Here is a 27988-nt window from a genome sequence, read left to right as displayed (position 1 = left end):
AATTGACAACAAGGAAAACTTTATTGGTAGCGGGCCCGGGGCCGGCGGCGCGATGTCGGTGAACTACGCGGCCGGGCTCTCCCCCTACTCGGACAAGGGCAAGTGCGGCCTCCCCGAGGTGAGCGTGAAGGAGCAGCCCCCCCGGTCCCCCACTGCCCCCGGGGATCCCCTCGCCCAGCATCGGGGGCGTCCCCGGAACGGGGCCCTGCGCTCCCCTCCGCTCCCCCCCCGGGTACTTCCCCTCCGCTCCCCCCCCCCCCCGGGGCGCTTCCCCTCCCCCCCAACGGGGCCTTGCGCTCCCCTCCGCTCCCCCCCCCGGGGCGCTTCCCCTCCCCCCAACGGGGCCCTGCGCTCCCCTCCGCTCCCCCCCCGGGCACTTCCCCTCCGCTCCCCCCCCCGGGGCGCTTCCCCTCCCCCCCAACGGGGCCCTGCGCTCCCCTCCGCTCCCCCCCCGGGCACTTCCCCTCCGCTCCCCCCCCCGGGGAGCTTCCCCTCCCCCCCAACGGGGCCCTGCGCTCCCCTCCGCTCCCCCCCCCGGGCACTTCCCCTCCGCTCCCTGCCCCCCGGGGCGCTTCCCCTCCCCCCCAACGGGGCCCTGCGCTCCCCTCCGCTCCCCCCCCGGGGCGCTTCCCCTCCCCCCCAACGGGGCCCTCCGCTCCCCCCCCCGTGCGCTTCCCTCCCCCCCAACGGGGCCCTCCGCTCCCCCCCCCGTGCGCTTCCCTCCCCCCCAACGGGGCCCTCCGCTCCCCCCCCCGTGCGCTTCCCTCCCCCCCAACGGGGCCCTCCGCTCCCCCCCCCGTGCGCTTCCCTCCCCCCCAACGGGGCCCTCCGCTCCCCCCCCCGTGCGCTTCCCTCCCCCCCAACGGGGCCCTCCGCTCCCCCCCCCGTGCGCTTCCCTCCCCCCAACGGGGCCCTCCGCTCCCCCCCCCGTGCGCTTCCCTCCCCCCCAACGGGGCCTTGCGCTCCCCCCCCGGGGCGCTTCCCTCCCCCCCAACGGGGCCCTGCGCTCCCCTCCGCTCCCCCCCGGGGGGCGCTTCCCCTCCCCCTCCCACGGGGCCCTGCGCTCCGCTCCCCCCCCGGGCACTTTTCCTCCCCCCAACGGGGCCCTGCGCTCCGCTCCCACCTCGGGGGCGCTTCCCCCCCCACACAACGGGGCCCTGCGCTCCCCCCCGGGGGCGCTTCTCCTACCCCTCGGGGCGCTTCCTTCCCCCTCCCCCGAACGGGGCCCTGCTCTCCCTTCCCCCCCGGGGGCGCTTTCTCTCCCCCCAACGGAGCCCTGCGCTTCCTCTCCCCCCCCAGGGCGCTTCCTTCCCCTTCCCCAACGGGGCCTGCTCTCCCCTCCCCCCCAGGGGCGCTTCCTTCCCCCCCCACGGGACCCTGCGCTCCCTCCGCCCCGGGGGCACTTCCTCTCCCCCTCCCAACAGGGCCCTCCCCAGGGGTGCTTCCCCTCCCCCCTCCATGGGGCCCTGCGCTTCCCCTCCCCCCTCCACGGGGCCCTACGCTCCCCCCCCGGCACTTCCGCCCTCCCCCCCCCAGGGTGACCAGATGTCCTATTTTTATAGGAACAGTCCTGATATTTGGGACTTTTTCTTATATAGGCTCATATTACCCCCCACCCCTTGTCCTGATTTTTCACATTTGCTGTCTGGTCACCCTACCCCCCAGTGGGGTGCTGGGCTCCCCTTCCTCCCGCCCGGGGGTGCTTTATTCCCCCCCCCCGGGTGTTTCCTCTCACCCCCCGCCCCCGGGGGTGCTTTCCCTCACTGCACTGACTCCTCAGCTCAGGGAAGCAGATTTGAGGTTTAAATCTGAACATCCTGAGGTCACTTAGCTGACGTCTCCCCATGCCAGGCCATGAAGTTTGGCAGCCAGCGCTGGTTTATTTCCATGCGGTGATAATGCATTTTTTTCCCTCTTCAGTCAACTTGTAATCTAGTATTTGGCATGCCGTGCAGTTTAGCGGGGTGACCTGGGTGCAGGGGCTTATCCACCTTCCTGTGTGCTGGCATGGCGAGGACGCGTCTCTCTGGCTCTCCTTTTCCATTTTCCTTTCCCCTCAGATTTTTGACCCGCCAGAGGAGCTGGAGAGGAAAGTATGTGCTTTAGCAGACCTGATAAGGGGTTCTTCCAATATAGTGTTTCACACAGGAGCCGGGATCAGTACGGCTTCTGGAATCCCTGACTTCAGGTAAGGGCACTGCCTGAAGAAATCTGTAATTGCTGAACCAGTGTGGCCTAGTGGTCAGAGCGACGTGCTGACTTAGAACTTGGGGGCTCTATTCCTGGCTCGGCCACTGACTCACCATAGGCAAGTCTCTTTGCCTTTCAGTGCCTCGGTTTCCCCCACCTGTGAAAATGTGTCTGGCTCACAGGAGTTTGGCAAAAGGTTAATGTTTATAAAGTACTTGGAGATCCTTGGAGGACAGATGCTGTTGGCTTGCAAGTGTTATTTTACTGGGTTAGTGATGGTATTTGTGGTATTTATAGAGAAACTAATCAATGAGAAATGAATAGTTGTCTTATGGCTCCATCCCTGATACTTGGCCAGTTAGCCTGTGTGTTAAGTGTGGTAGGGAAAATAGGCCATTTCTTTAGTGCCTTATAACTGTTACTTTGGGAAAACTCCCTTTTTTCTGACCCTCTGATAAATGGAGGTGAGAGGTTTCCTCTCCTTTCTGTCGACAGTCTCTGCTCTAGTTTGTTCCCAAAGTCAAAACCTTGCTATTCAGTAGCTAAAGTGGGCTCTGATGAGGCACTGAAGTCAGTGAGATGATTCTCTGAGGCTAGCATCATAGAACAGAATGTCAGGGTTGGAAGGGACCTCCGGAGATCATCTAGTCCAACCCCCTGCTCAAAGCAGGGCAAATTCCCAGACAGTTTTTTTATTTTTTTAAACCCCAGTTCCCTAAATGGCCCCCTCAAGGATTGAACTCAAAACCCTGGGTTTAGTGGGCCCATGCTCAAACCACTGAGCTATTGCTCCTCCCTGTAACTTTCATCAACCCAAGCAGTGACAGTACTGGGTATCTGGTATCCTCTTTATATAGCTTATTTGTGCGTGCTGGTTAACAGCGTAACAACAATACAGAACAGTGGTCTCCAACCTTTTTGTGGCCAGTAGCACGTTCATGTTTTCAGAAGAGTGTGGCAGGCGCCAACAATTACTCACATACAGAGCCGGCTCCAGGCAGCAGCGGTGGAGCAAGCCCGTGCCTGGGGCACCACATGCTATGGGGCGGCATTCCGTCCATTCTGCAGAGCTGGAGCGTTTTTTTGTTTTTGTTTTTGGCGCCAGTGCTGGGCAGTGCAGAGAGAAGCCAGTAGGACAGAGAACACAGGCGCCTGCAGCCCTGGAGTACTCTGTCCCCGGCAGGCACGGGGCTCTGGCTTTTCTCACCTGCTGGGCACTAGGTGGGCCCCTCGCCTGCGGGGGACAGAGAACACCGGCACCTGCAGCCCATAGCCCCAGAGTTCTCTGTCCCCGACAGGCGCGAGGCCGCGGATTCTCTCCAGCTTAAGCCACAGCCCTGTGCTTGCCAGGGACCAAGAACACCGGCGCCCGCAGCTTGCAGCCCTGGAGTTCTCTGTCCCCAGCAGGCGCGCGGCCACGGCTTCTCTCCCCTGCTGGGCACTAGGTGGGCACACATAAATGCCCCGGCGGGTGCCATGGTGCCTGCGGGCACCACGTTGAGGACCACTGATATAGAATAAGCCCAGTAATACTTAACTTCAGAAAGGGGAAAAAATGGAGGAAGCTAGCTGAATGGAAATGAAAAGTTGAAATGCCTTCAAACTGCATGGAGACTATTTAAAAACACCATAATAGAGGCTCAAATTAACATATAACCCAAACGAAAACAAAACACTGAGGACTACAAAAATGCCGCCGTGGCTAAACAGCAGCATAAAAGAGGCAGTTAGAATGCAAACAGGCGTCCTTTAAAAATCGGAAGTCAGACCCTACTGAGGAAAACAGAAAGGAGCATAAATTCTGGCAAGTCAAATGTAAATGTATAATTAGCCAGGCCAAGAAAGAATTTGAAGAGCAACCAGCGAAAGGCACAAAAACTAACAGCAGGTTTTTTTTTAAATACATCAGAAGCAGGAAGACTGGGGTCATTGGGCAATGGAGGTGCTAAAGGAGCACTCAAGGAAGACGAGGTTGCTACGGAGAAGCTAAACAAAGTTTTTTGCATCAGTTTTCACTGCAGAGGATGAGGAGGAGATCCTCACACCCAAACTCTTCTTTTTTGGCAACCTATCTGAGGAACTGTCCCAGATTGACGTGTCAGTAGAGGAGGTTTTGGAACAAATTGATAAATTAAACAGTAATAAATTACTAGGACTAGATGGGATTCACCCAAGAGTTCTGAAGGAACTCAGATATGAAATTGCAGAACTGCTAACTGTGGTATGTAACCTAGCACTTAAATCAGCCTCTGTGTGACATGACCGGAGGGTAGTAAATGTAATGCTAATTTTTAAAACAGGCTCCAGAAGTGATCCACGCAATTACGGGCTGGTAAGCCTAACTTCAGTCCTAGCTAAATTGGGTGACATTATTATAAAGAGCAGAATTATCAGATACCTAGATGAACACAATATGTTGGGGAAGAATCAACGTTGCTTTTATAAAGGGAAATCATGCCTCACAAGGCTTTTAGAATTCTTTGTGGGTGTCAACCACGTGGACAAAGGTGATCCGATAGTCCATATAGTGTCCTTGGACTTTCAGAAAACCTTTGACATGGTCCCTCACCAAAGGCTCTTAAGCAAAATAGGCATTCATGAGATAAAAGGGAAGGGCCTCTCTTGGATCAGTAACTGATTAAAAGATAGGATACAAAAGGTAGGAATAAATTGTCTGTTTTCACAAGGGAGAGAGCTAAATAGTGCCTCCCCCCCACTCCGGGGGGTCTGTACTGGGACCTGTGCTGTTCAACATATTCATGAATGATCTAGAAAAAAAGGGTAAACAACAAGGTGGCAAAATTTGCAGTTGATGTCAAATTTCTCAAGATAGTTAAGTCCAAAGCTGACTGCAGAGAGTTAAAAAAGGATCTCACAGAACTGGCTGTCTGGGTGACAAAACGGCCAGTGAAATTCAATGGTGATAAGTGCAAAGTAATGCACGTTGGAAAACATAATACCAGATATATAGACACATAATGATGAGGTCTAAATTAGCTGTTACCACTCAAAAATGAGATCTTAGCGTCACCGTGGGTAGTTCCCTCAAAACATCTGCTCAGTGTGTCATGGCAGTCAAAACGGTAACAGAACCATTAGGAAAGGGATAGATAATAAGACAGAACATATCATAATGCCACTATATAAATCCATGGTACATCCACTCCTAGAATTCTGGTTCTGGTTGCCCCATCTCCAAGAAAAAAAAGGAGACTTGGGAAAGGACAGAGAAGGGTGACAAGAGTGATTAGGGGTGTGGAACAGCTTCCATATGAGGAGAGATTAAAAAGACTGGGACGTTCGGTTTAGAAAAAAGATGACTAAGGGAGAATATGATAGAGGTCTATAAAATCATGAATGCTGTGGAGAGAGCGAATAGGGAAGTGTTAGTTACCCCTTCACATAACACGAGAACCAGGGGTCACCCAATGCAGGTTTAAAACAAACACCGCACACAGTCAACCTGTGGAACTCCTTGCTGGGGGATGTTGTGAAGACCACAAGGATAACTGGGCTCAGAACAGGACTAGATAAGGTCATAGAGGGTAAGTCAGTCAATGGCCATTAGCCAAAGGTGGTCAGAGATGCAGTCCCATGCTCCAGGAATCTCTAAACGTTCAACTGCCAGAAGGTGGGAGTGGACGACATGGGATGGATCACTTGAAATTGCCTTGTTGTGTGGGTTCCCTCAGACACACCTAAGGCTGATCCCTGTCAGACACCGTATACTGGACTAGATGGACCAGGGCTTTGAGTCAGTTACATTTAGAACGCTTGATTCATTCTGTTTTCCAGGCCCAACTGTTCCTCGTAAACAGCAAGTGGTGCTGTTTCTCTGCAGACCTGTCTGAGCCGCCCCAGAAGCAGGGTATGCATGTTGGCTCTGGGCAATGCAATTTCTGTTAGGCTTTTGGCTGCAAACTTTGTTTTCTGGCACAGTAAAATGCCCCACCGTGCTTGTTCCTGGCTGGTAACTTTCACTTTCAGTAGTTATGGCATCCATCAGCCTGTCTTGCTAGTGAGGAGATTCCGAGTCTAAACTGAATGGGGTTCCTCTGGAACATCCTACTAAGTGGTAATGTAGTGGTGCCCAGAATCTCCTTGGTGGTGCCACTGGACTGCAGACTTGTGCTCTTACTAGGAGGTAGGAGAGCATTACTATCCATGTTCAAATATGGGGAAACTGAGGCACAGAAGTGCATTGACCTGCCCAAGGTCACACGGTAGGTAGCACAGTCTAGAACACACATTGGCCTGCATTCCATTTGAAGGGTATAAAGGTTAAAGTGGGGTGCGTGAGGGGGGAGAGTGTTTGTTTTAAGGGGATGTCTCCAGGAGTAATGGGATACAAGCGGGCTCAGCATCAGAAAGCATTTGATAATGGAAAGATCTCAGACTGAGGACTCGTCTCTCAGGGGAAGTTGTGGAAGTGCCATTGCTCAGTTCATTTAAGATTGGGCAAAGCATTGGAGATTATTCCCTACAGTATAGTCCTGTCCCAGAGCTGGCCTAATAGGTCTCTTCGGTCTCATGATTTCTGATTTGTGTCCAGCTAACCACACGGTGCCCCCAGCCCCCGACACACACACGTTCCCCAATCACTGAATCTGAGATACTCTTGAAGTTGAATCTAGAGGCCACTTAAAGGATAAGTGTATGTGACACAGTAGTAAATGAGGGGCAATTTCTACGCGAGCAGAGTCCTAGCAGGAAAACGAGCAAGTGGAGGGAAGATGAAGTGCATGGGATGGAGCTACTGTCTTACAGCCTCTTGGCTGAACCTCCGGCTACAATCGACAGTCCTCCTCAGCATGCAAGTTACATGTGAACTCCATGTGGGGTGCCTCGTGCCACCACTGAGCAAGCCTCTGGATTTGGCCAAAATGAGATGGCTGTGGACTCTGCCCCTGGCTTCCCTTCCCATCTAAGCATCCCTCCTTCCTCATTTGCAGAGATTGTGCCCTTACTGATATGTCAGGCAGTGATTCCTCCCTCGGCTGCTCCTATTTAAGCCCAATTCCATTTCACCTCTATCATGCCCCGTGGTCTGCAGGCAGCTTTGAGCACTCCACTGCAGGTTTTAGGTCCACTGAGCCTTGCCCTCCATTGGATGCTCTCCTTCCAGTCCTGCCCACTCTTCATACCTGTACTTCCACTATCGAATTTGATTTGGGTCAGTGCGGAAGTTCTCATTCTCATCTTGCTAGTTACTTTTTCATGTTAAAATGTTGCCCGCAGTAGCACTGAATTAAGCACCGAGGTTACAGCTGTAGGGCCCAGGCATGTTCTCGTTACATCAAGGACAGGAATGCCATAGTAGCCGGTCACCTTCGTTTAGCAACTCACTTTGCTCTCTCCCCCTTAATTAGGGCTAGTGTGGTGTCTGATGACTGCTGCCTGCAGTTATAACTTGACTTCTTTCCCTTCGCCCCCTCTCCAACAGGGGGCCCAATGGCGTATGGACTATGGAGGAGCGGGGATTGTCCCCCAAGTTTGACACTACCTTTGAGAACGCGAGGCCTTCCAAGACCCACATGGCGCTGCTAGAGCTGCAGAGAGTTGGCATCCTGAAGTTCCTGGTCAGCCAAAACGTGGATGGCCTGCATGTGCGTTCTGGATTCCCACGGTACTGCACCTCCCTTATCCATCTACCCAGCAGGGCCCTGTAACAGGCATCAAAGCCTGCCGTGTTGTTGCTTTTTATCGAGGGCAGCTTTGCAGGATTTTGTGTGTGTGTGTGGATGCTGCACAAGTCTCTGCTAATGCTTGTAACAAAATAGGTATTAACGCTTCAGTGCTCTCCTGAGATGAAAGCAATGCCTGGGCCCGAACCCCTTCAGCTTTAGAAGCAACATGGCTTCTTAATCACATTTGTACTAAAACAGCTGTTAGCCCCACTGCTGTAGTGAGTGTGTGGTTGGAAACTACAGGATGCATTTGGAGGGAATAAGATGAATTGGATCTAAAGACTGTGGGACTAGGACAGAGGCAGATATAACAGCATCAGCACTATGTAATGCTCTTGTGGTAGTACCATGGACCAAGCTAAACCCAAGTCTTCCTGTATTGCTATTTCTAAAGGGGGGAGAAGGGGGGCTTAGTTTGTTTAAGGGCAGTGACCCATATAGTCCCAGGACTACTTCCCAAAGCTGTGCTGGAACTCAATACAAATGGATTTGAATGCCCTCCAAGATCTAGCACCACCTCTGTTAAAGGGCAGACATTGGCTTATATAAAGCAGCCGGTATTGATTGCCATGGCAAGCATCATGATTGACTGTGTCTGTAAGGAGTGAATTTGTGGACAGGTTACATCGATCCACTCTGCCATTGCCTTTCTTTTGTGGGCTTATGGGGGCTGTTATCTTAGCCTGCTAGTTCTACCCTGTGTGTGTCAGTAGGACCCTTTCATGTGAAAACGAGAAAACTTCCATTTGGTCACAAGCTGATCTAAATTGTATTAATATTTACAGAGCGCTGTTAGTGTGCAAGGGGCTGTATGGAATTACATTGTATCTGTCGGGAGGTGTCTTGGGGTAGAGAGGGAATGAAAGTCTGATCAACTGATGGCTCCGTGGCCTGCGTTACAAGAACCGAATTTGTGTGCACATGGGAACAAAGTGCAACCACCCCATAGAGGCAGGTGCGGGCCTCAAGGCTACAGATCCCAGCATGCGGTGGGCTGGATGGAACACTGCATGCTGGGATTTGTAGTTTCTATGGACTGCATCTCTGTTCAAAAGGAGGATAACTAAGGGCTGCGTCGTAACATTCCTTAGACCGCATATTGGCTACCACACCTCTTACGTTGCCATGTCTGTGCTTCTGATTAGACCAAAGTCAGCTTCCCTTTACTAGTACGGTGCTGACACAGATAACGTAATGCTTGTGACAAGTGCTGGATTGTTCGTCTTATGGACTGAAGTGCCCTCTTGCAGATCAGATCCAGCAACCTTCCCCCAGGCCATCCTGTCTATGCACCTCAGTGCTAACCTAGAGGGAATTTGGTCTCTGTAACCTATTCAGGCCTTGGCTTCTTTATGAAAACTGCCAACGAGGATGCAGTTCGTGGCCGTTTGTTCACACCTCTCCCCTGGAACTGGGCTAACGACATCAAGCTCGTTTCAAAAAGGTTAATTTGGTTGTCTTAACCCATTCACTGCTCTGTGCAAGCACAGCTTCTCATGTGGTTCATCTCCAAGTAGTGCATTTTGTAGGCGTTTTTGTTCTAGATAAAATGGGTTTTGTCAGATAAGGTTAATAAACTCCATCCCTACCCCATCTCTTCAGTGAGAAGACCTTTACTGGCGCCTGACTGGGTCTGAAGTGCCTTTAAATTATGCTTTGCTGCATAGATCTGTAACACTTTTGAAAGGGCACAAGGGGGAGATGGTCCTGGGTTTCAGGTTAATCTTCGTTTTAGCAGCACTGTGGTTTACTTGATTTGTTTGCTTCTCTTCCTGCATCCTTGTTATAATAAAGTCCAAAACGGCACGGCATTGTGCCCCCAGTTGCGAGCTGTGCACTTGATTGACGTGTGGATGCAGGCTCTCCAATCCCCATGTGTCTGGCGGTAGAGACCGAACTGCACGTAGTCAGGTAAAGACAGCTTCAAAGACATCCTCAAAGGAACCTGCTTTTCCATTAGCTCAGTCTGAAAAAGGCAGCTTCTTCCTTTGACAGAAACTTTAATCTACAATAAAAATACCCCAGACAGAACATTTCTGACACTTCAAACAAATGAGTTATTTGCCTTGTGTGCCGGAGTGCTTGAATCAGGCTGGCAGATGAGAATGCAATTTTAATTCAAGAAAGAAAATATAAAGAAGAGGTGAGGAGGTGTGTGAATGGGAACTTGCTTCCTTGGAGAAGATGCATCTTAGAAACAGCATGACATGATGTTAGCTAAGGAGCAAATCTAGCAGCTGTCTGGCTTGAGGAGATATTTGTTTGTGTTCTCGTCCCATGAGATAGCTCAGAGCTTAATTTGTTTTCTTAGCAATACAAATGGCCCTTTGACAAAGTCCCACGGGAGTGATTAGAAAAAACACGGTTCTCTACAAATCTGATTCATTTTCTTTTGAATGTGGGGGAGTCAGCTTCACACCTCAAGAACGTTCTAATGAGAGCTGTGACCATGGGCTATCCCAGGGGTTCTCAAACTTCATTGCACCACAACCCCCTTCTGAGAACAAAAATTACTACACGACTCCTGCCCCAGGCAGAGGGGGACAAAGCCCAAGCCCGATCTCCACTGCCTCAGGCAGAGAGGGCCAAAGCCCAAGGACTTCAGCCCCAGGCAGGCAGCCTGTAACCTGAGCCACACCACCCAGGGCGGAAGCCCTCGGGCTTCAACTTCGGCAGTGGGACTCAGGCTTCAGCAAATCTAACACCGGCTCTGGTGACCCCACTAAAATGGGGTTGTGACCCACAGTTTGAGAACCACTGGGCTGTCCCGTTTGGTCTCTCTGGTCACTCTCTTTTTAATTTTATTTTTTATTTCTGTGACTTGGTGTGTACACACACTTGCAGCAGTTAAATTGAAGGGTTGGGGTTTTTTTTGTAACTGGCTTCGTTTAACTGATGCAGTTTCTGTGGGTGGGCAAGGCCTGCGGGTCACTCTTAAGTACTGATATGAAAACATGGTTGAAAGAAGTTGTTTTGTATGAGAAATACTAGACTCTCATTTCAATCTATGAATGAAAAGTTTAACAGTTGTAAAATGGTAAAAAGGAAGTGATTGAAACAATAGGAGAGCAACTGAACTGCCAAAAAAGCCCAGAGCAGAAGGGGAAAACATTAAACCGCTGGTTATTGAGGGGTGGGTGATGGTAACTGTTAGGAAACTGTGTGAACCTGTGAACTGTTAGGACTTGGTTTGCTAGAATCTAGATTACATGGACACAACCAGCGATGTGGTCCTGTATAAAGCTAGTTGGCTCAACCTATTTTTAGGCTTCAGTATTGAATTTGGAAGATGGCAGTTTTCCCTCCTAGCTAAAGTAAATGTCAACGCTACTGATCAATATGGCAAATGCTCACTAATTGCCAAATATCAATGTGTGAATTTCTGAGAAAAAATGGGTAGATTGAAAGAAGTGGTAGAAAACAAGTGTCTGGAGTAGTGAAAATCCATGATTCTGTCTAACTGACAATATTCACACTGCCTAGCGTTGATAAGCAGAAAGCATCCATGCTCATCTTGGACTGCGGGAAATCTGTTTTTTTTTCCTTCAAGATCAAAGGTTATTGAATGAAATTTTGCTCATAGAAGCGGAAAAGCAAAATGTTGAGTTTGAGCCTGCACGTGAGATGGTTTTCTTATCCCAGTGCTGGGCTTTCCATCAGTTTCATTCAGGAGCAATCTCTGTTCATCAACCCCAGAAATGGCAAGGATCAAACAGTAGCTATGCCGTGAAAACAACTGAAAGGCAAAGACTTGACTTGACAAGGGTTGCAGCCTTCTCTTAGTCTAATTTCACCATGTAGCAAAAACTGAGCAATTTGAAGAAAGTATTGAAGCAGTGTGCCCTGGATATTCTTTTCCAGACAGACTTAAATGCCCAGGCCCATAGTTAGATATTGTAAGCGAAGAAACAAGAAAAATTACAGGAAGAATTAACGTTGCCATTTAATTCAAGATGGTTTAATATGAGAAATGACCTAAACGTAGCTAGATGCATCCATATATTCTACTTAATATTCCTGCCTTTCATATGGGAACCACGCCTCCTCCTCAGAAGAATATTGTTTCCAAGTTGCTGAAGATCCTATCCAAGAATACAGAGAAAAGTATGACAGAGGCTTTTGCCTTTGACCAGACAATGATAATTAAGTGGGAGAAAAGGTGATATCTCTGGAGCAGTCATCCTAAACTACTTCTATATGGGGATCGAACTTTGTAACAGCTTGACTATACCCCCTCAGGGTAGTAGAAACTAGGAGTCAGTCAACCCCTGTTTTCTGGGATCTCTCAGTGGAAGAAAATTAGGCCCTTAAAGAAACAGTAGCCTGGGTTTTCCCCAAGTATTAACTATTCCTCTGGGACCATCCTCCTCTCTCCCATCTCCTGCACTTCGTCCGCTCTAAAAATCCCAGGAACCTTAAAGGGACACATCACAAAACAGTTAGTGTTGACTAACCTCCTTGTCCCTGCTACCCTTAAGGGGATTGTCCCCCTGTTACAAGCTCGTGTAAACCTCACTAAGACCCTGATTCAGCAAAGCACTTAAGCCCATTGAAGTCAATGTGACTTAAGCATACACATAAGTGCTTTGTTGAACCGGAGCCTAACTGCATACGTTGTGCTTGCAGAAGAATTATTGAAATTCTACAGTCAGCCTTGTGGTTGCTGTCCCCAGCTTCCAGTGGCTGACTGCCGAACTCAGGGAGGCTCTGTCTTCACATCTGCATTTGGGGAGCAGCTGTTGAAAGTTGTACTGAGCACAAGGGGAGCTTTGATCAAAACAAATCATGCACTTTCCACAACAAAGGACTTTACAAAGAGGCACTGATCTTACAGAAGCACTTGAAGGTGGTTTCCGATGTACTTGACAGATCAGGTTGACGCTACGCAGTCTTGATGCAAATCTCTTGATGTCATTAACACCAAAGAAGTGGAACGCCGCAAGGACAAAATAATAATAATTAAAAAAAATCCCGTCTCCCCTCTGGAGCCTCCTGCATGTCACAAAACTGCTGATCAGGAGGTGCGGGGGGGGGGGGAGGGAGGTGCCGATCGTGGGCAGGAGGCACTAGGAGCAGGGTGGGGGAACTGATGGGGGGGCCTGCTGACATTTGTAAATTCTGGCTCCTTCTCTGGCTCAGGTTGGCCCCCCCCCCCCCCTTGTGTATACAATCTGAAACTCCTCCTTCCTTCTCCCCTAGGATTTCACAGTGAAAATTGAACCTCTGGAGTAGGGTGTGATGCTGTGCCACAGGTTGGTACATTGAAGTGGTGGCAGTGTAGTCATGGAAAACAGTACAGTTCAATTCCAGACATTGTCTTTTATTTTATTTTTTTGAGGCCTGCTTTTAGCATTAATCAAGTATGTCCTGGTGCATTTGGCTTGGTTTGGGTGAAACGTCATCCTGGGCTAGGTGCCGAAAGAGCAAGCAGGTGGGTAAACGTACATCCTCTGTATTGGAGGCCACGTACCAAAGGGCAGGAGGCCTAACTTGTTAGATGCGGGATGGTCTTGTGCAGTGGTTGCCTGACGTCACTGGTTCAAGTGCCACCTTCTCAAAACCCTGTGAAGTGAATGGCTGGAATCCCCAGCCCGGGTAATACGAGTGATACGTGTACCACTGCTTGGGAGCCCCCAAGTGGATAGGACACTGCACGGGAAGGCAAGAAACCAGGGTTGTATTACTGGCTCTGCTAGTTGCCTACTGGGGTCTTGGGGAAGTCACGTCCCCTCTCATCGCCCGTTTCCCCCTCTCATCCTTTGTCTTGTCTGTTTGGATGGTTAATGTTTGGGGCAGGGGCTCTCTCACTAGATGCATGCACAGAGCATCCTGATTTTGGTTGGGGCTTCTATTAGTTGTATTACGGTAGCTGCTAGCGTGGGAACTCTGTTGTTGCGTTTAACTTACAGAATTGTTGGCTTTTCCTCTGAACCTACTTAGATTGTGAGCTCCCCAGGGCCAGGACAGTCTCTCTCTGTTCCCTTTGTACATCACCTTGCACAGTGGGGGCCTGATCTAGGACGCTACCACAATGCAAAAACATACATAAAAAGACACATTATTCTTTCTTAGGCATCAATACACTAACAGAGGGAATCCCATCAGCTGCGTTGGATTAGGCTTGTGGGTTTTGGGTTTTGGGGAGCTGTGGGAAACTGGCAGCAATGCTGAGGGTGCCAGCAGGAGATGGCTCACCTTTAGGATGACTCAACCTATGGCGATGCCATCAGAGAAACCTTTGGGTCACGTGGCCCGATCCCTGCCAGCATCGAGTGTTTCATCCAGAACAACCCCTTTCATCTGAGTTATACATTGTCAAAACCTTAACTAGAGACCGTGTAGGCCTGATGTAGCCACAACAGCTGTAAATAAGTCTCTTGAGCAGCCTGAGTCACCAAGGGGCAGCGTTGCCTCTGGGTTTCTGTTAATCTTTGCTGTTTCTTCTGCAGGGACAAGCTGGCTGAGCTGCACGGGAACATGTTTGTGGAGGAATGTGTGAAATGCGGCAAGTATGTCATCCCTGAAGGTCAAGACACACTCGTTTGTAAAAAGGCAGCGTGAGTGAATTTCTCCACTGCTGTGCTGCTGAGAGGCATCGTGCCCCTTGGATGTGTCTTTGGGGTACAGATGGCCACTGCAGTTCTGGATTCTGTTATGTAACTGTTGACTCACGTTAGAACAAAGTTTGATCACCACATGAACCTCTGGCAGATAAGCCCATGGTGCAGAGAGCTTAGAACATACGATATGAGCAAATCTGTTCTATACAAATCCTGAATAAACACTTAAATCGTGCCATTAAGTGTGAGAACATTAACTTGTGCCCCCACAGAAGATCCTCACAGCTCCTGTAATCTGTTCATCATATTGGTCATGCCCAGTTTAAATATCAGTGGTCTCTCCACGTAGCAAGGTCTTGTACATGTTTGCCACATAAGAATAAGAGGTCACAGCAGTCTGGATTTTGTCTTTTGATTCTGGGAAGTATAAATCCTAAATTCTGAAGTTATTGCTCTGAACTCCTTGAGAGGGAGATTGCCATGGGTAGAACTATGGTGTAGGGACAAATTGATCCCTGATGTAACTGTTCACTTCACTAGTTAGACTGGGGATGGATTTGGCCAATGATGTTCATCTCCAGCTTCTCTTAGCACCAAAGGGGCATGATTCTCAGTATATTTATGCCTGTATATTTTGGGGCAGTATATTTATGCCTGTATCTGTAATTTTCACTCCGTGCATCTGAAGAAGTGGCATGTTTTACCTACTAAAGCTTATGCCCAAATAAATCTGTTAGTCTTTAAGGTGCCACCGGACTCCTCGTTGTTTTTGTGATTCTCAGTGTGTTCTCTGCCTTTATATCTTCCTTCCCATTACTCAGTCGCATGGTCTAGAACAGGGATCGGCAACCTTTGGCACACGGCCCATATGGGAAATCCACGGGTGGGCCAGTACCGTTTGTTTACCTGCAGCGTCCGCGGGAGGCGGCAGCCAGCACATCCCTCGGCTCATGCCGCTTCCCGGAGCCCCCACTGGCCTGGAACGGCGAACCTCAGCCCGTGGGAGCTGCGATTGTCTGAACCTGTGGATGCTGCAGGTAAACAAACCATCCCGGCCCTCCAGTGGATTTCCCTGACGGGACGCATGCCAAAGGTTGCCAATCCCTGGTCTAGAACCTGGCTGGTGCATTCTAGCATCTTTCTTATCTACGCACTTGCATGCTAATTGCTGTGAACAGACTCGTTTTTTTGTCTTGCGCTCTGAATCGCCTCCTTTCTCATTGCATATGAAGGCAGTACGTGCGGGACACCATCGTGGGAAGCATGGGCCTCAAGCCGACAGGCAGACTGTGCGATGCCTCCAAAGCAAGAGGGCTTCGTGCCTGCCGGTATGTATCGTAACGACAGCCTGGGGGGAAGGGAAGGGCGTCCTGCAGAAACGTACCAATTATGAAACTCCTGGACTCTGCCATTTCCTGGTTGTGTGTGGCTTTGGTTTTTACCACGTGGCGCAGTCCAAGCGTACCTGGAGGGCTCCTCTAAGTACTCAAGGAAGGGCCAATGGCTCATGTGTCTCTGTGTTAGGAGTGGGTGAGTTCCTACACTCCAACCCCCTTGGGTCCGGTTCAGTCTGTTAAACTCTCTCCTGTGAAAAGCAGAGACTGTGCAGGAGATCTTCGAAAGTACAAATGGGAGCTTGGCACCCAATTCACATCATCTGTCAATGGGAGTTGGGTTCCTAGGTGCCCTCTGAAAATCTCCCCCTTCTGTTGCTCCCTGAATACTGGCTACACGCGGGTCAATTGTGGCTGGAGTGCGCTGCCCTGTATGGTTTCTGTGTTGAGAGGGGCATTCTCTCTCCTGTAGCAGTGTATTTGATTCCACTCTGTCTCGTTGCTGCTTGCATTAGTTATATTTAACAAGGAGCTTTGTTTTCAATTGTTCAGCTTTAAGGGGGAGATTCTTTGCAATGGGATTTTCATCGTAACTTGGGCTCATGGCTGGAAAGGCGGCTCTGTGAAATTGGCATCTGGAATCTGCTCTGTGTGCATTTCACATGCCCTTGCTATCTTCAGTGACGCACTTCTTTCTGCTGCTCATTCCTGTTAGCTGAACGTAGGTCTGGGCAAGAGAGAAAGGGCCTGATTCTCCACGCCTCTGCACCCGCTAGGGTCATTGACACCAGTGCAAACTGGGTGTAGGATACCACCGTTTTGACTTAGCTCTTTGCACCAGTATGGACTGATTTAAGTGACTGCACATTGTCCAGAGCAACAGAAAGTCAGTCTCACGGACTCCATTCCAGCTCGCCCATCGTCACAGAATTGTTAGCGAAGCTCCAGTTGCAGAGCCGCATTCTGACCTGTGGGCTTCACAGGTGTAACTGAGGGCAGAATGTGCCCTACGGAATCTTGGTTGCTGAACTCAGCTTGACTCTCAGATCCCCTGCTGAACTTATGCAGGCAGGAGTTAGAAAATCCATCTTTCACGTGGAGCTAATTGGATATGGAAATCAAGAGCCAGTAAATATGAAATGGCCCAGGGTCGTTTGATCAGTCTCTCCTCACCAGCTCTGCAGTTGGGTCCCTGATTTTTCGCTTGTCTGAGAGCAAAGCTAACCCTGTTTCCGGTTGGATTTTTTTTTATTTTCCAGAGGAAAGTTAATAGACACCATTTTAGACTGGGAAGATTCTCTGCCTGATCGGGACCTCAGTCTAGCAGACGACGCCTGCAGGTATTGCTTTCCACAGCACTGTGGTTTGGCCCCGTTTGTCTAACACCTGGTACTTCAGTAAAACCACCCGATAACTTGCTCTGAGACCTCTCCAAGCTTCTTGCCGTCTGCTGGGATGCATTAGGCTGTTCAGATACTTGGAATCTGATCTGCCATTCCCAGTTCACTGCCCTTTCGTTCCAGGATTTTAACCCTGTCTAATCCTTAAGAATGATCGTAGCTGGCCACAGTTAGAAATTGCAGTGGAAGCGTGTTACTATTGGAGTCCAGGGTCAAAGAAGAATAAAGTGTATTGAGCGCATCCCCTAAGCAGATCCTCTTTTCCTCCTGGAGACAGAGATTGTACCTGGCCTATCATCAAAAGGCTTTGCAGATAGGGTAAATGCAGCATTCAGAGACCAACAGCTTTTGTGAGTAAGGTGGTGGCTGGATGATCCCAGGTGCTGGTGGTATTCCCCAAGAGGGAAGGATATTTCCTGGGTCTTGTTCCGTATTATTGATCAAGCATCTTAAGAGGACGTAGCAATGTACATTAAATGACTAGTGCCAGGTAAATAAGTCCCTGCCTCACAGATCTTACAGTACAAAGGGACAGTTCGCATGAGGAAGTGAAAGGACGTCTAATTGTTGCTGCGGGGGCTGGGTGGACAAGACTTTCCAAGGCCTGGTTTGTTATTATTTATACTGGCGTAGTGACCAGGATCCCCTTGTGCTACACCAGGGGTTCTCAAACTTTTGTACTGGTGACCCCTTTCCCACAGAGAGCCTCTGAGTGCGACCCTCCTTATAAATTAAAAACACTTTTTTATGTGTTTAACACCATTATAAATGCTGGAGGCAAAGCGGGGTTTGGGGTGGAGGCTGACAGCTCGCGACCCCCCATGTAATAACCTCATGACCCCCAGATTGAGAACCCCTGTGCCTGATGCTTTACAAACACAGATGCGAGAGAGTCCCTGCCCACAAGAGCTCCCAGTCTGAGGTAGAGTCTTTGCGCATCATTTCAAATGGCGTTTTGTTCCCTGATTTCACAGGTTCCAATTCTGAACCTAAGTTGAGCTGCAGTTTCTTATGACACTTGTGCCATATGGCTCGTCAGAGGGGCAATAAGACCTGGCGGGAGCCTGGCCTTCTGTCTTCTTAGAGAAGGGGGCTTCAGTCATTGAGACTGGCTCTGTTCCCTTTCAAGAGTTCTCGCTGGGGTTTTTTTCCCGCCTGCAGGAAAGCTGACCTGTCAGTCACTCTGGGGACCTCTCTTCAGATCAAACCCAGTGGCAATCTCCCCCTGCTCACTAAAAGGAAAGGAGGGAAGCTGGTCATAGTAAATTTGCAAGCAACGAAGCACGTGAGTTAAAATGCTTTGACTGGCGCCTTGAGCTCAGAGCTGCCCAGCTACAGTCTGACAGGCCTTGGTTTTATTCCAGCCGTAGCACCCAGCACTTGTGGGTGCTTGATTGACTCCTGTGAAAGTGGGTCAGTCCAGGAGCCAGGCCGCCCGCATACAGTGCCAGCTAGAAGAAATCAACCTAGTTTAGTAAGTAAACGTGCTGGGTCCCCATCGCTAAAGACCTTAGATCTTTGATTAAAAATAAACCTTCCAGTGGGATCAAAACCCCTCACATATCCCCAGGTGAGTTGGAATCCTGAGTGTTAATTAACCCCCCGGTTAGTCCTTGCTGCGAGACTATAGACTTTGACCAGTTTTATGTATGTTCTGGCCTCCCTCGAATACCCGAATCATTAGAATCCTGTTACATAACCAGGGCAGTTTGTTTCTAAGACCCTCAAAGTGTATCAAGGCCAGAGGTTGGGGAAAAAACCATTCGGGTCATCTAGTCCCTGTCCCAGACAGTGCAGGAATCTTCCCTACAGAACTCTTTCTGTAGTGATTCAAATGGTCTATTTCCACGTTTCACATCTCAGAGCCCCATGTCCCCTCCATGCCCTCCCCCCCCCCAAAATAGAGAGGCCCGTAGTGCTGCCGTTCACTTCCCTCCTGACCAGAAACATGAGGATGTTTGTGACAGTGGCCTGCCTGAAGACCACCATGTGTTAATGGGGTTACCTTGTGTTGTTGGGCCTCCCCCAGGTTGTGTCGCTTCCGGACCTTGTCACATCCTGGCTGAAAGGCTCTACTTTTCTAGCTGTCTTGAGGGTGATTCTCACTGAGCACTTCCCAGGGGTGTATTTCTGAAATCCACACAGATACCTAGCTCTTAAACTCCAGGAGGAATAATCCCACCTCCTTATACCACCAGCTCAACCCTTATTTCTGTATTGTGATAATTGTAGGGACGGTTTTGAAATCTCTCCCAAATGTTGCCTGGCCAGTGTGGAGCTGAGAGTTAATCCATGGTGTGATGCAAATTGCTAGGAGTTGCAGGACCTTGCCCAATTCATGCGTGCACACAGAGCCCTTAAAAACCAGAGTAAAATCATTGGGGTCAGATCTCCCTTGAGAGAGTCCTCAAATTGCTTGGTGTTTGGAATTCCCCTGAGGCTGGTCAGCTTTGTCCTCCGCCTGCCATAATGGGGAGAGAGCAGCCGCATATTAGAGGCCTGTGGCCCCCAGACTGCAGTTGGGGATTCTCTAATAAAAGGAGGTCAGCAGCTCCTGTCATCTGGGCAACCAGAAAGCTGTTGGATGGTGATCCAGAGCCGGGCTGGATTTTGGCCTGTTTTGTAGAGCTGACAGGCTCCTGCCCCCTGGATGCACATGTAAGTGCTAAGGCTGGAGAGACGTCAGCTTCCTGAGCCTGTTTCCTGTTTCTTGGCCATAGGACCGGCAAGCCGACCTGCGCATCCACGGCTACGTGGATGAAGTCATGACAAAGCTGATGAAGCAGCTTGGTCTGGAGATCCCTGAGTGGATGGGGCCAGCGGTGGTGGAGAGTTCTGAGCTTGTGAAGCCCGAACCAGCCCTAAAACTCGACCCAGACGCTCAGCGCCCAGCCAAGGAAGAGCCCTGCTCCCACCACAATGGCACGGCAGAGGGGGCTGATGGGATATGCGCGGGGCTTGGCACTGCACGCGAGGAGCGCTGTGACGGTCTGAAACAGGAATGTCCAGGCTCAGGCCACAGTCCCGTAGCAGCCAAGAGAGTAAGAGTGGAGTCGCTGCTCACCTGAGTTAGACGTCTTTGCTGTTGGTCGTTCGTCTTAGCAGCTAGCCGGGGCCGCTTTTCCTACTGTCCTTTTTATACCTTGAAATATCACCCCCCCCCTTTTGTAAGTATTAAATATACTTCAATGATGAGTGTCTGTGCAGCTGCATCGGCAGTCATGGGAGGGCTGGTTTCCAGCTACCCAGCAGTGCTGCTGGAGTAGGGGTAAGTTGCTGCTGCTTCGTCCATCGTGACGGTAGCTGACTGCTGACCCATCCCCTGCCGTCTGGTCTGCGTTGCTTGGGAAAGTAATGCAGAATTCCCTCGGCTTCTCTGGCAGATCTGCCCTAAGGGCTACAAGGTCTGGCTTGTCATGGGAGGGGCAGCAGGAGCTAATGGAGTCATCCTCGAGCAGCGCTTAGCCAGGCGACAGCACCAGTGAGCTGACCCCCAAATCCTGCGCTGCTCACGGATGAGAACTGCAGCCTTGCTGTAATCAGGAAGCGGGTACATGTCTGTTGCGCGTCCTGTGGGCCATTTCCTCGAAGATCTCGTGTTTATGCGTGCACACATCTTGCGGGCAGGGTGACACTTATTTCCCATTTTACAGGTGGGCAAACACAGATGCAGAGAAGTGCGGGTAACAGTTTTGAAGTCCCGTTGAAAGCCAGCGGGTCTCGGGCGCCGCTTTAGAAAACGGGACACAGGCTTTTAAGTCAAGAGGCACTTTTTGAAAATGTTACCCTCTGAGACTTGCCATGGGCTCGTCCATGCCAATGGCAGAGCCTGGCTTATTTCCCTGTTGTCCTTTCCTTACTAACCCTCCCTCCCTGCTGCGTGGCATTAAATCCAATCATTGATGTCAGCAGGTCAGGTCAGGTCAATGGAAGAGCCTGACTTGCCTCCGTTTGTTTTGCTAAGTCTGCGTTCTCGCTGGCTGAAGGCCCTCGCAGGCCTGCTCTGGGCCCCTGGGAACACTTGCAGTCTAGCTACGTCTTACTCTTCAGGCTTTGCAGACTTACTGGCTGAGGTTCCTCGCAACGAAAGGGCAGCTACTGTCCAGCAGCAAGAGGGATTCAGCCGGACTCCATTTGGCATGGCTCTGTGTGATCGTTAATACGCGCCACAAGCAGGGACATCTCTTCTTTGAGTAGGGCCCAGTAGCAGGATTCAGTCACCAGAGCGCAATAGGGGCAGACACTTTTGTTGACATAATGAGATGCAGCGATTTGCCCTTTTAATGCAGCCTGGCCTCTGCTAAGGTAAACAGATGGTAATTGCAACTGGCTGATAAGTGACATGGCAGAGATTTGCTTTGTGGTCATTGGCTTCCTCCTCCTTACATATGGTGTGATCGTTTTTCTGATTGAGGGCAGGCTGTAGGGAACGCAAGCTGTGTGGTCCCAGCTGACTCCGTTCCCCTACTCAAGCCTGCCGCTGGGGACTGGCTCACTCCATGGTAGCTGAGTTTATACTTGCAACCGTCTGTGGCTTAGTGGTAAAGAGAGATAGAAAAGGTTGGGGGTGCAGGTGACTGGCTGAGGGTAAATTGTCAGTATTTATATTCCTGCCAGTTTTCCAGCGCAGGCTATTCTGAGCCACTTGGCAGAGTCTAGGTTAGGATGCAGAAACTAGGAGCCAGTTTCCAGTCTCCGACTCCTGGTCAGAATTCGAAATGTCCGAGAACATGCTGTATCCACAACCTCCAATACATCCCAATGGCTAAACCACAGCAAGGGGGACAATACGAGTTGCTGTCTAAAAATACAACTTGACAAAGACTGTATGTGTTGGACCAGACTTACACTTCAGGCCCTGGCTATTGTCACTTAATGATCTCATGGTACTTGGTATAAGAGTTGGCGTTAACTCCAGTGACCTGACGCTCCTCTCTGGTAGTTATTCTGCCTACCCCATTTCTCTCCTGCGGTTTCTACTGGGTGTTCTATTCTTCACTTCCTATCCTAAACTGCCGGGGGCGTTACTGTGCTCTGTTAAACCGCTGCTGGGCTCCACCCCAGAGGTGGCTGCAGTTCAGTAATCCCTACACTTGCACAGCACTTTCCTTCCTACCAGGGATGACATGAACCTACAGGCAGGGATGGCTTTAGAAAGTGCGAGGCCCAATTCGAACATTTTTGGTGGGGCCCCGGCAGGGATGACTTAAAAAAAAAAAAGTAAAAAAGCCTTTCATTTCTTAGCAACCGGTTCCCTATAAAAAGTTCTGATTTAAGGGATGTACCACATTATGTATTTTTTGTACCAATAGGGTTACCATACGTCCGTATTTTAAATTTTAAAAGTTCCTCCCAGATGGCGATTTAAGAACCAAAAAGCCTGACATGTCCGGGAAAATACGGATGTATGTTAACCCTACCTAAAGTTTTTTTTTTTTTTAAAAGATGGGCCTGAACTAGAAATGAGCTCCATTTCACATGTGTGGGTCCCCCCCACTCCCTGGGGGTGTGCTAGGGTGACCAGATGTCCCAATTTTATAGGGACAGTCCCGATTTTTGGGTCTTTTTCTTATATAGGATCCCCTGACCCCCTGTCCCAGTTTTTCACACTTACTATCTGGTCACCCTTGTGGTGTGCACATGTGTAGGTCCCAGCTGCTCCCTGCCCCCCTTATTGAAGCAGGTGTGCAAGGTTACTGCCCTGGGAACTGCAGGGCACCAGTGGACATGGGGCTGGCTGGAGGCAGGGCAGGGGCTGACTGGAGGTAGGATCTGGCTGCAGGCAGGGCAAGGGGTGCGTGACTGGTTGGAGACGAGTGTGGGGTGGGCTGGCTTCAGGCAGGGCCACAGGGGAGTGTGACAGGGGTTAGCATAGTTGGAGGCAGAGGAGTGCGGGACTGGCTGGCTTCAGGCAGGGGTGTGTGGCAGGGGTTGGCTGGAGACAGGGCAGGGAGTGCGAGGCTGGTGTGGGTAGGGCAGGGGGTGTGGGGCTGGCTGCAGGCAGGGACTGGTGCAGGCAGGGCAGGCGGTGCGGGGCTGGTGTGGACAGGGGGTGCAGCAGGGGCTGGCTGTGGGCAGGGGCTGGTGCGGGCAGGGGGTGCAGCAGGGGCTGGCTGTGGGCAGGGGCTGGTGCAGGCAGAGCAGGGGATGCGGGACTGGTGTGGGCAGGGGGTGCAGCAGGGGCTGGCTGTGGGCAGGGGCTGGTACAGGCAGGGCAGGAGGTGCGGGGCTGGTGTGGGCAGGGGGTGCAGCAGGGGCTGGCTGTGAGCAGGGATTGCGGGTACAGGGGATACAGCCCACCCTGTATGGTGAGTGCCCCCTCCTCTGCCGGGGTAGCAGCAGTAGCCCGGGGCTCGGGCTATATGAAGGGCCCGGGGCTGCTCTGCTTCCATCACACTGGCCCTGTAAATAGCCGTGGGAGCCCTGGGGAAGTGGCGGGGCTCCATCAGCTATTTAAAGGGCCGGGGCAGTAGAAGCAATGGGAGCCCCAGCCTTTTTAAATAGCCCCACAGCCCTATCCCAGGGCTCCAGCAGTAGGGCTCTGGTGGCAATTTAAAGGGCCTGGGGCTCCAGCCCTCTGCAGTTGGAGATCCTCTGAGATGCAAATTGTTAGCTACAGCAAGGAAGCCGGCCATACGCCCACAGCTGGACAGGGATGACTGGGGGCCAGGACTCCTCAAAGTCTGCTGTGCAGTCTACACGTGGTCCCACAGTATTGAAACACGGCTCGTGGTCACCCCTTTGCCTTGCAGCAGCATGCGAGGCTGTAGCAGAACAGCTGTCGCTGGTGCCCTCAGTCCATCTGTAACTGCTATTAACCGAGTTACAATGAATGTTGGGCGCATTTATTTTAATATTCTGTAAATATACATGCAAACGGGGTGCTGTTCTTGGGACCCTGGCAAGTTACCGGTGAGGGCCGGGAGTGGAGCTGCACCTGGCTGTGACCCCGGTGCCCACCGCAGCACAGCTGCAGCTCTGCTCCCACCCCCGCCCCCGGCCTCTCCCCTTGCCGTGTCTCTGGCCTCGCTCCCAGCCCAAGACCACCCCCCAGCAGCAGCCCTCTTAATCCTGTCCACACCTTCCCCATTCTCCCCCCCACCAGCAGCATCCCTGCTCCCAGCCCCAGCTCTGGGGTGTAGGGGGGCACGGAAGGGTAAGGAGGGGCATGACTCTCAAAAGTTTGGGGACCACTGACCTAGCTCTTTCTGCTGCTCACCAGATGATTCTGGGGCTTCACGCCCTTCTCCCACAAAGGCTCCCCCCAAATTCTTTGGTCCTTTTCCTGCACAGAAAGAGATGTCTCGAAGATACACCCTGCCATTTTCATTGACAGGTGGCCTGTGTATGAAACCTTCTCTGGCATGGGTCCCTCAACCTGCCCCTTGAGGTCTTGCCAGGTTCCGGGAAATCCAGTTAAATTCCACAGATCTCTGATTTTGGCTGCTCTTTGTGCTGTCTGAGGTTGGGCTGTGGATTCCATCCTTCCTGGAGGTGATCTCGGGGGGGGGGGGGGCCTCGTGCGTTATTAATCTTTCCCAGCGTGACATCTGAAAGCACTTATCTGAAGAGGGTTGGTAAAATTTAACAAGGTGTCGAAAGGCAAATGGACCTTGTGCCCATGCCGTCTCCTTGGTGTGGAGATTTCATTGCTGATAGCGCTGGGGGATTATCCCGAGGGTGCAGAATTCTCTTGAAATGAGCGTTACGGTGACATGTGGAATATTGATGTATTCCACGGGGGCTCCTGCTTGTCTTACTGTGTCAGCATCTTGTTCCTTGGCTGTTAAGCAGAGCCGATGGAGGACAGCCCCGCTCCCACAGCTTGCATATCATCATTTGGAACCTCATTTATGATTTATCTCAGTGGGAGCGATCCAGAGGGTGGAATAGAAACATGAGCTGTTTAAGCAACAAGCTGCGAATTTGAGCAGGGCTCACTGCTATTATTATTTACTTATTTGGATGACAGGAGCATCTGGGAGGCCTGGCCAGGGTTGGAATGCCACTGTGCTAGGGGCTGTACAAACAGAGTGAGACAGTCCCTGCCCCCAAAGAGCTTACAGTCTAAATGGACACGGTGGGAGGGGAAACTGAGTCACAGGGAAAGTGAATTACCCAAGGCCACCCACCAGGTCAGTGGCAGCACTGGAAGAGGAAGGCAAGTCTCCTACATCGCAGTCCAGTGCCCTGCCTATTAGGTGTGGGGCTCTCAATTTTTCCAGACTATGGTCCCCCTTTCAGGAGTCTGATCACGTACCCCAGGTTTCACGTCACTTCAAAATCACTTGCTCACAAAATCAGACATGACAATACACAAGTGTCACAGCACACTGTTACTGACAAATTGCTGGCTTTCTCATTGTTACCATACAATAAAATAAATCAATTGGAATATAAATATTGTACTTATGTTTCAGTGGATAGTGTATAGAGCAGTATAAAGTCATTGTCGTAGGAACTTTTAGTCTGTCCTGACTTCGCTAGTGCTTTTTATGTAGCCTGTTGTAAAAGTAGGCAAATACCTAGATGAGTTGATGGACCCTCTGGACAAGTGCTGAGTACCCCGAGGGTTGAGAATCACTCTACTAAACTACACTGCAGGCAGCGTGTCCATTTCCATCAGAGCATTCCTGTTCTTCAGGCCGCCAGTTTAATAAATTCGACAGGCGTCACTGATCAATAGCTTAAAAATATCTCCTGAAATCTTGATTTTATTAGAGAAACGGGAAGAAACAAGGTAGTTGGAGCAATGCCAGAGTGGCACATAAAGTATTAATCCGGGGAAGGTGATCTCAGCTCTCTGGCTCTTTGGGTTTCTGTTTCTATGGACGGCTCTTGCCAGCTCCGATTGCTAGGTTCCTCCCTCAGGATGCCGGGCTTTGGTGTGAATTTCAGTCCTGCTGCGGTTTAGGCTGCCTGTCCAGGCAGGCAAAAGAAGCAGCCATGGACTCTACTTTCCTGTTGCTGGAGTGGAAGTATGGTCCAGTGGTTAGGGCATTGCCTTGAGACTTGTGTTTGGGAGACTTCCTCTGTGACCTTGGGCGAGTCATTTTATTTTTCTTTGCCTCAGTTCCCCCCCCCACCAGTCCATTGTGGATAATAGCCCTGCCCTACCCTGCAGGTGGAAGGGAAAACTGAGGCACGGAGGGGGGAGTAACTCACCCATAGGGGTGATGGGATGGATAAATACAGTACGGATCATGAAGTGCTCACACTATGGAAACGGGGACCAAATAAGTACCTAAAATGCCTAGAATGGAACAAACACCCCCATTGCTGGGAATTGTAGCTACTCCTCTGGATTGTCTAGCAGCAGGGTCTGTGTCTGGAATTTGCTCCCAAGAGTCTAACCAGTGCTCTTGGGCGTGCATCAGATCCACTGGTCTGAGCAAGACTTGGCCAGATCCCTAAGGTGCATCAAACACCCAACGGTGCAGCCCAAGTACCATAAATCCATTTTCTTCTCCTATCAGTCTGGGACAGTTGGAGCAGGTTGGTGTCCCTGGAACAGCTGAGAAAGAGTTGAGCCAGCTTAGACCACTGCTGTTGCTTAGGGGCTGAGGAAGGAGTGAAGGAAGCCTTCTGCTCCATGGAGGAGCTGTGTGAAGAACAGGAGAGGGCTACGTGGGTAGAAGCCTTGTTTCAGATGCATCCCCATCCGCTGCTACTGATTTTGGTGGGGAGGTCAGGCAGGTAGGGGAGAAGTGGCTCCATGCAGTCTGAAAATGGATTGAGCTCTGCATGTCGAGTAGCAAACGGCGTGAAGATCAATGTCTGGGCACTCGCTGTGTGTCTTCCCTTAGCAGAGCATAGTGTTGTCCTGCGAGGCAAAAACTCGAAGAAGAAGATGCAGCTAAATCCGAGCCTGGTGCAACTGGAGGAAACCACGTGGTTGCGTGGTTTCCAGGTGGAATTACTTGTGAAAGGTTGGATCTGCGCTCCTCCAGCCATCTAGCATGGACTGTGTCATTGCAAGCTTCCCATCCGCACTCAGCCGATGGATCCTTCCCCTAGAACGGGACGGGTCACCTCTATGAATGAGCCAAGCCTAGTCCTCGTGGCCCACTCATGATTTAGTCTCCCTGCCAGTGGGGGAGGCTCTACCTGTGCCATGGGCACCTGTCCTACTGCAAGTACGTGCCCTCTTCCAAAGGCAGCAGCTGGTGAAGGCCTGACCGGCGTTGGCCTGCCCGGACTGTGATCTGTTGAGTCAGATACTGAAGGTTCCATGTCCCCTCCTCGACCCCCCATCATCCAGCCCCACCCCTGTTCTCAACAGCTACATAGTTTAGGGGGAGAGACAGCATGTCCCAGGGGGTTCTGCTTCCAGTTCTGCTTCGGACCCACTGAGTGACATCAGGCCCCCTGTCTGTGTCTTCCTCCGCCGCCCCATAGCTGTCTGGTCCATTTAGACTGTGAACTGTCTGGGGTAGGGGCTGTCTCTCACTGCCCGTTCAAGGCCTGGCACATGGGGGCCCTAATCTCATGGGGTCTTCAGGAGATGGAGGGCTTCCAGATCCTGGCCATTCCCAGGCGTGGCCCAGCGCTTTGCTACATAAGAGCTTGGCAGCGATGATGTTGCTAGGGCCATTACACGTCTCCCTTTCTTTCTGCACCTCGGGTGGTATCACCCGGCTCTGTAATTGTCTTGGATTGCAGTGAAGAGTGGAATTAGCTTTTGATGGCTCCTGATTGAACAGAGAGCGGAGCCGCCAGCCGAACAATCCCACCGACAGTGTATGAGAGGGAGCAGGCAGGTGTCTCACAAAGTGGAGCAGTTACCACCTGCAGCCCACACAGATCAGGGCAGGGCA

General features: G+C 51.0%; 1 protein-coding gene across 3 annotated transcripts; it reads left to right on the top strand.

Annotated features, from left to right (window-relative positions):
• SIRT6 (sirtuin 6) lies at positions 1 to 20366 on the top strand. Of its 3 annotated transcripts, XR_007771430.1 has the most exons (9): positions 1 to 118; positions 2061 to 2188; positions 7634 to 7816; positions 14327 to 14386; positions 15670 to 15765; positions 17031 to 17111; positions 18333 to 18456; positions 18536 to 18645; positions 19892 to 19988. XR_007771430.1 is itself a non-coding variant. In XM_050934500.1 (8 exons), the coding sequence occupies exons 1-8, from the start codon at positions 53 to 55 to the stop codon at positions 20237 to 20239; spliced, it is 1086 nt and encodes a 361-aa protein (XP_050790457.1). In that variant the 5' UTR covers positions 1 to 52; the 3' UTR covers positions 20240 to 20366. The 3 variants fall into 3 exon arrangements, 2 of the variants coding, with proteins under 2 accessions (XP_050790457.1, XP_050790458.1); XM_050934500.1 differs by lacking the exon at positions 18536 to 18645 and having other exon boundaries at positions 19892 to 20366; XM_050934501.1 differs by lacking the exons at positions 1 to 118; positions 18536 to 18645 and adding an exon at positions 5986 to 6058 and having other exon boundaries at positions 2091 to 2188; positions 19892 to 20366.
• Positions 20367 to 27988: the final 7622 nt, after the last annotated feature.

This window comes from Gopherus flavomarginatus, chromosome 24 (genome assembly GCF_025201925.1).
Source record: "Gopherus flavomarginatus isolate rGopFla2 chromosome 24, rGopFla2.mat.asm, whole genome shotgun sequence".
NCBI classification, from domain to species: Eukaryota; Metazoa; Chordata; order Testudines; family Testudinidae; genus Gopherus; species Gopherus flavomarginatus.
The sequence above is the reverse complement of the archived record's forward strand: the minus strand, read 5'-3'. Positions and strand labels throughout refer to the sequence as shown.

Bases quoted from the DNA above. Each gene is read 5' to 3' on its own strand.
- SIRT6 (XM_050934500.1), top strand. From the start codon at position 53: ATGTCGGTGAACTACGCGGCCGGGCTCTCCCCCTACTCGGACAAGGGC. The intron at 14,387-15,669 runs GTATGTCATCCC...TTGCATATGAAG, and splicing joins GAATGTGTGAAATGCGGCAA to GCAGTACGTGCGGGACACCA. The intron at 15,766-17,030 runs GTATGTATCGTA...TTTATTTTCCAG, and splicing joins AGAGGGCTTCGTGCCTGCCG to AGGAAAGTTAATAGACACCA.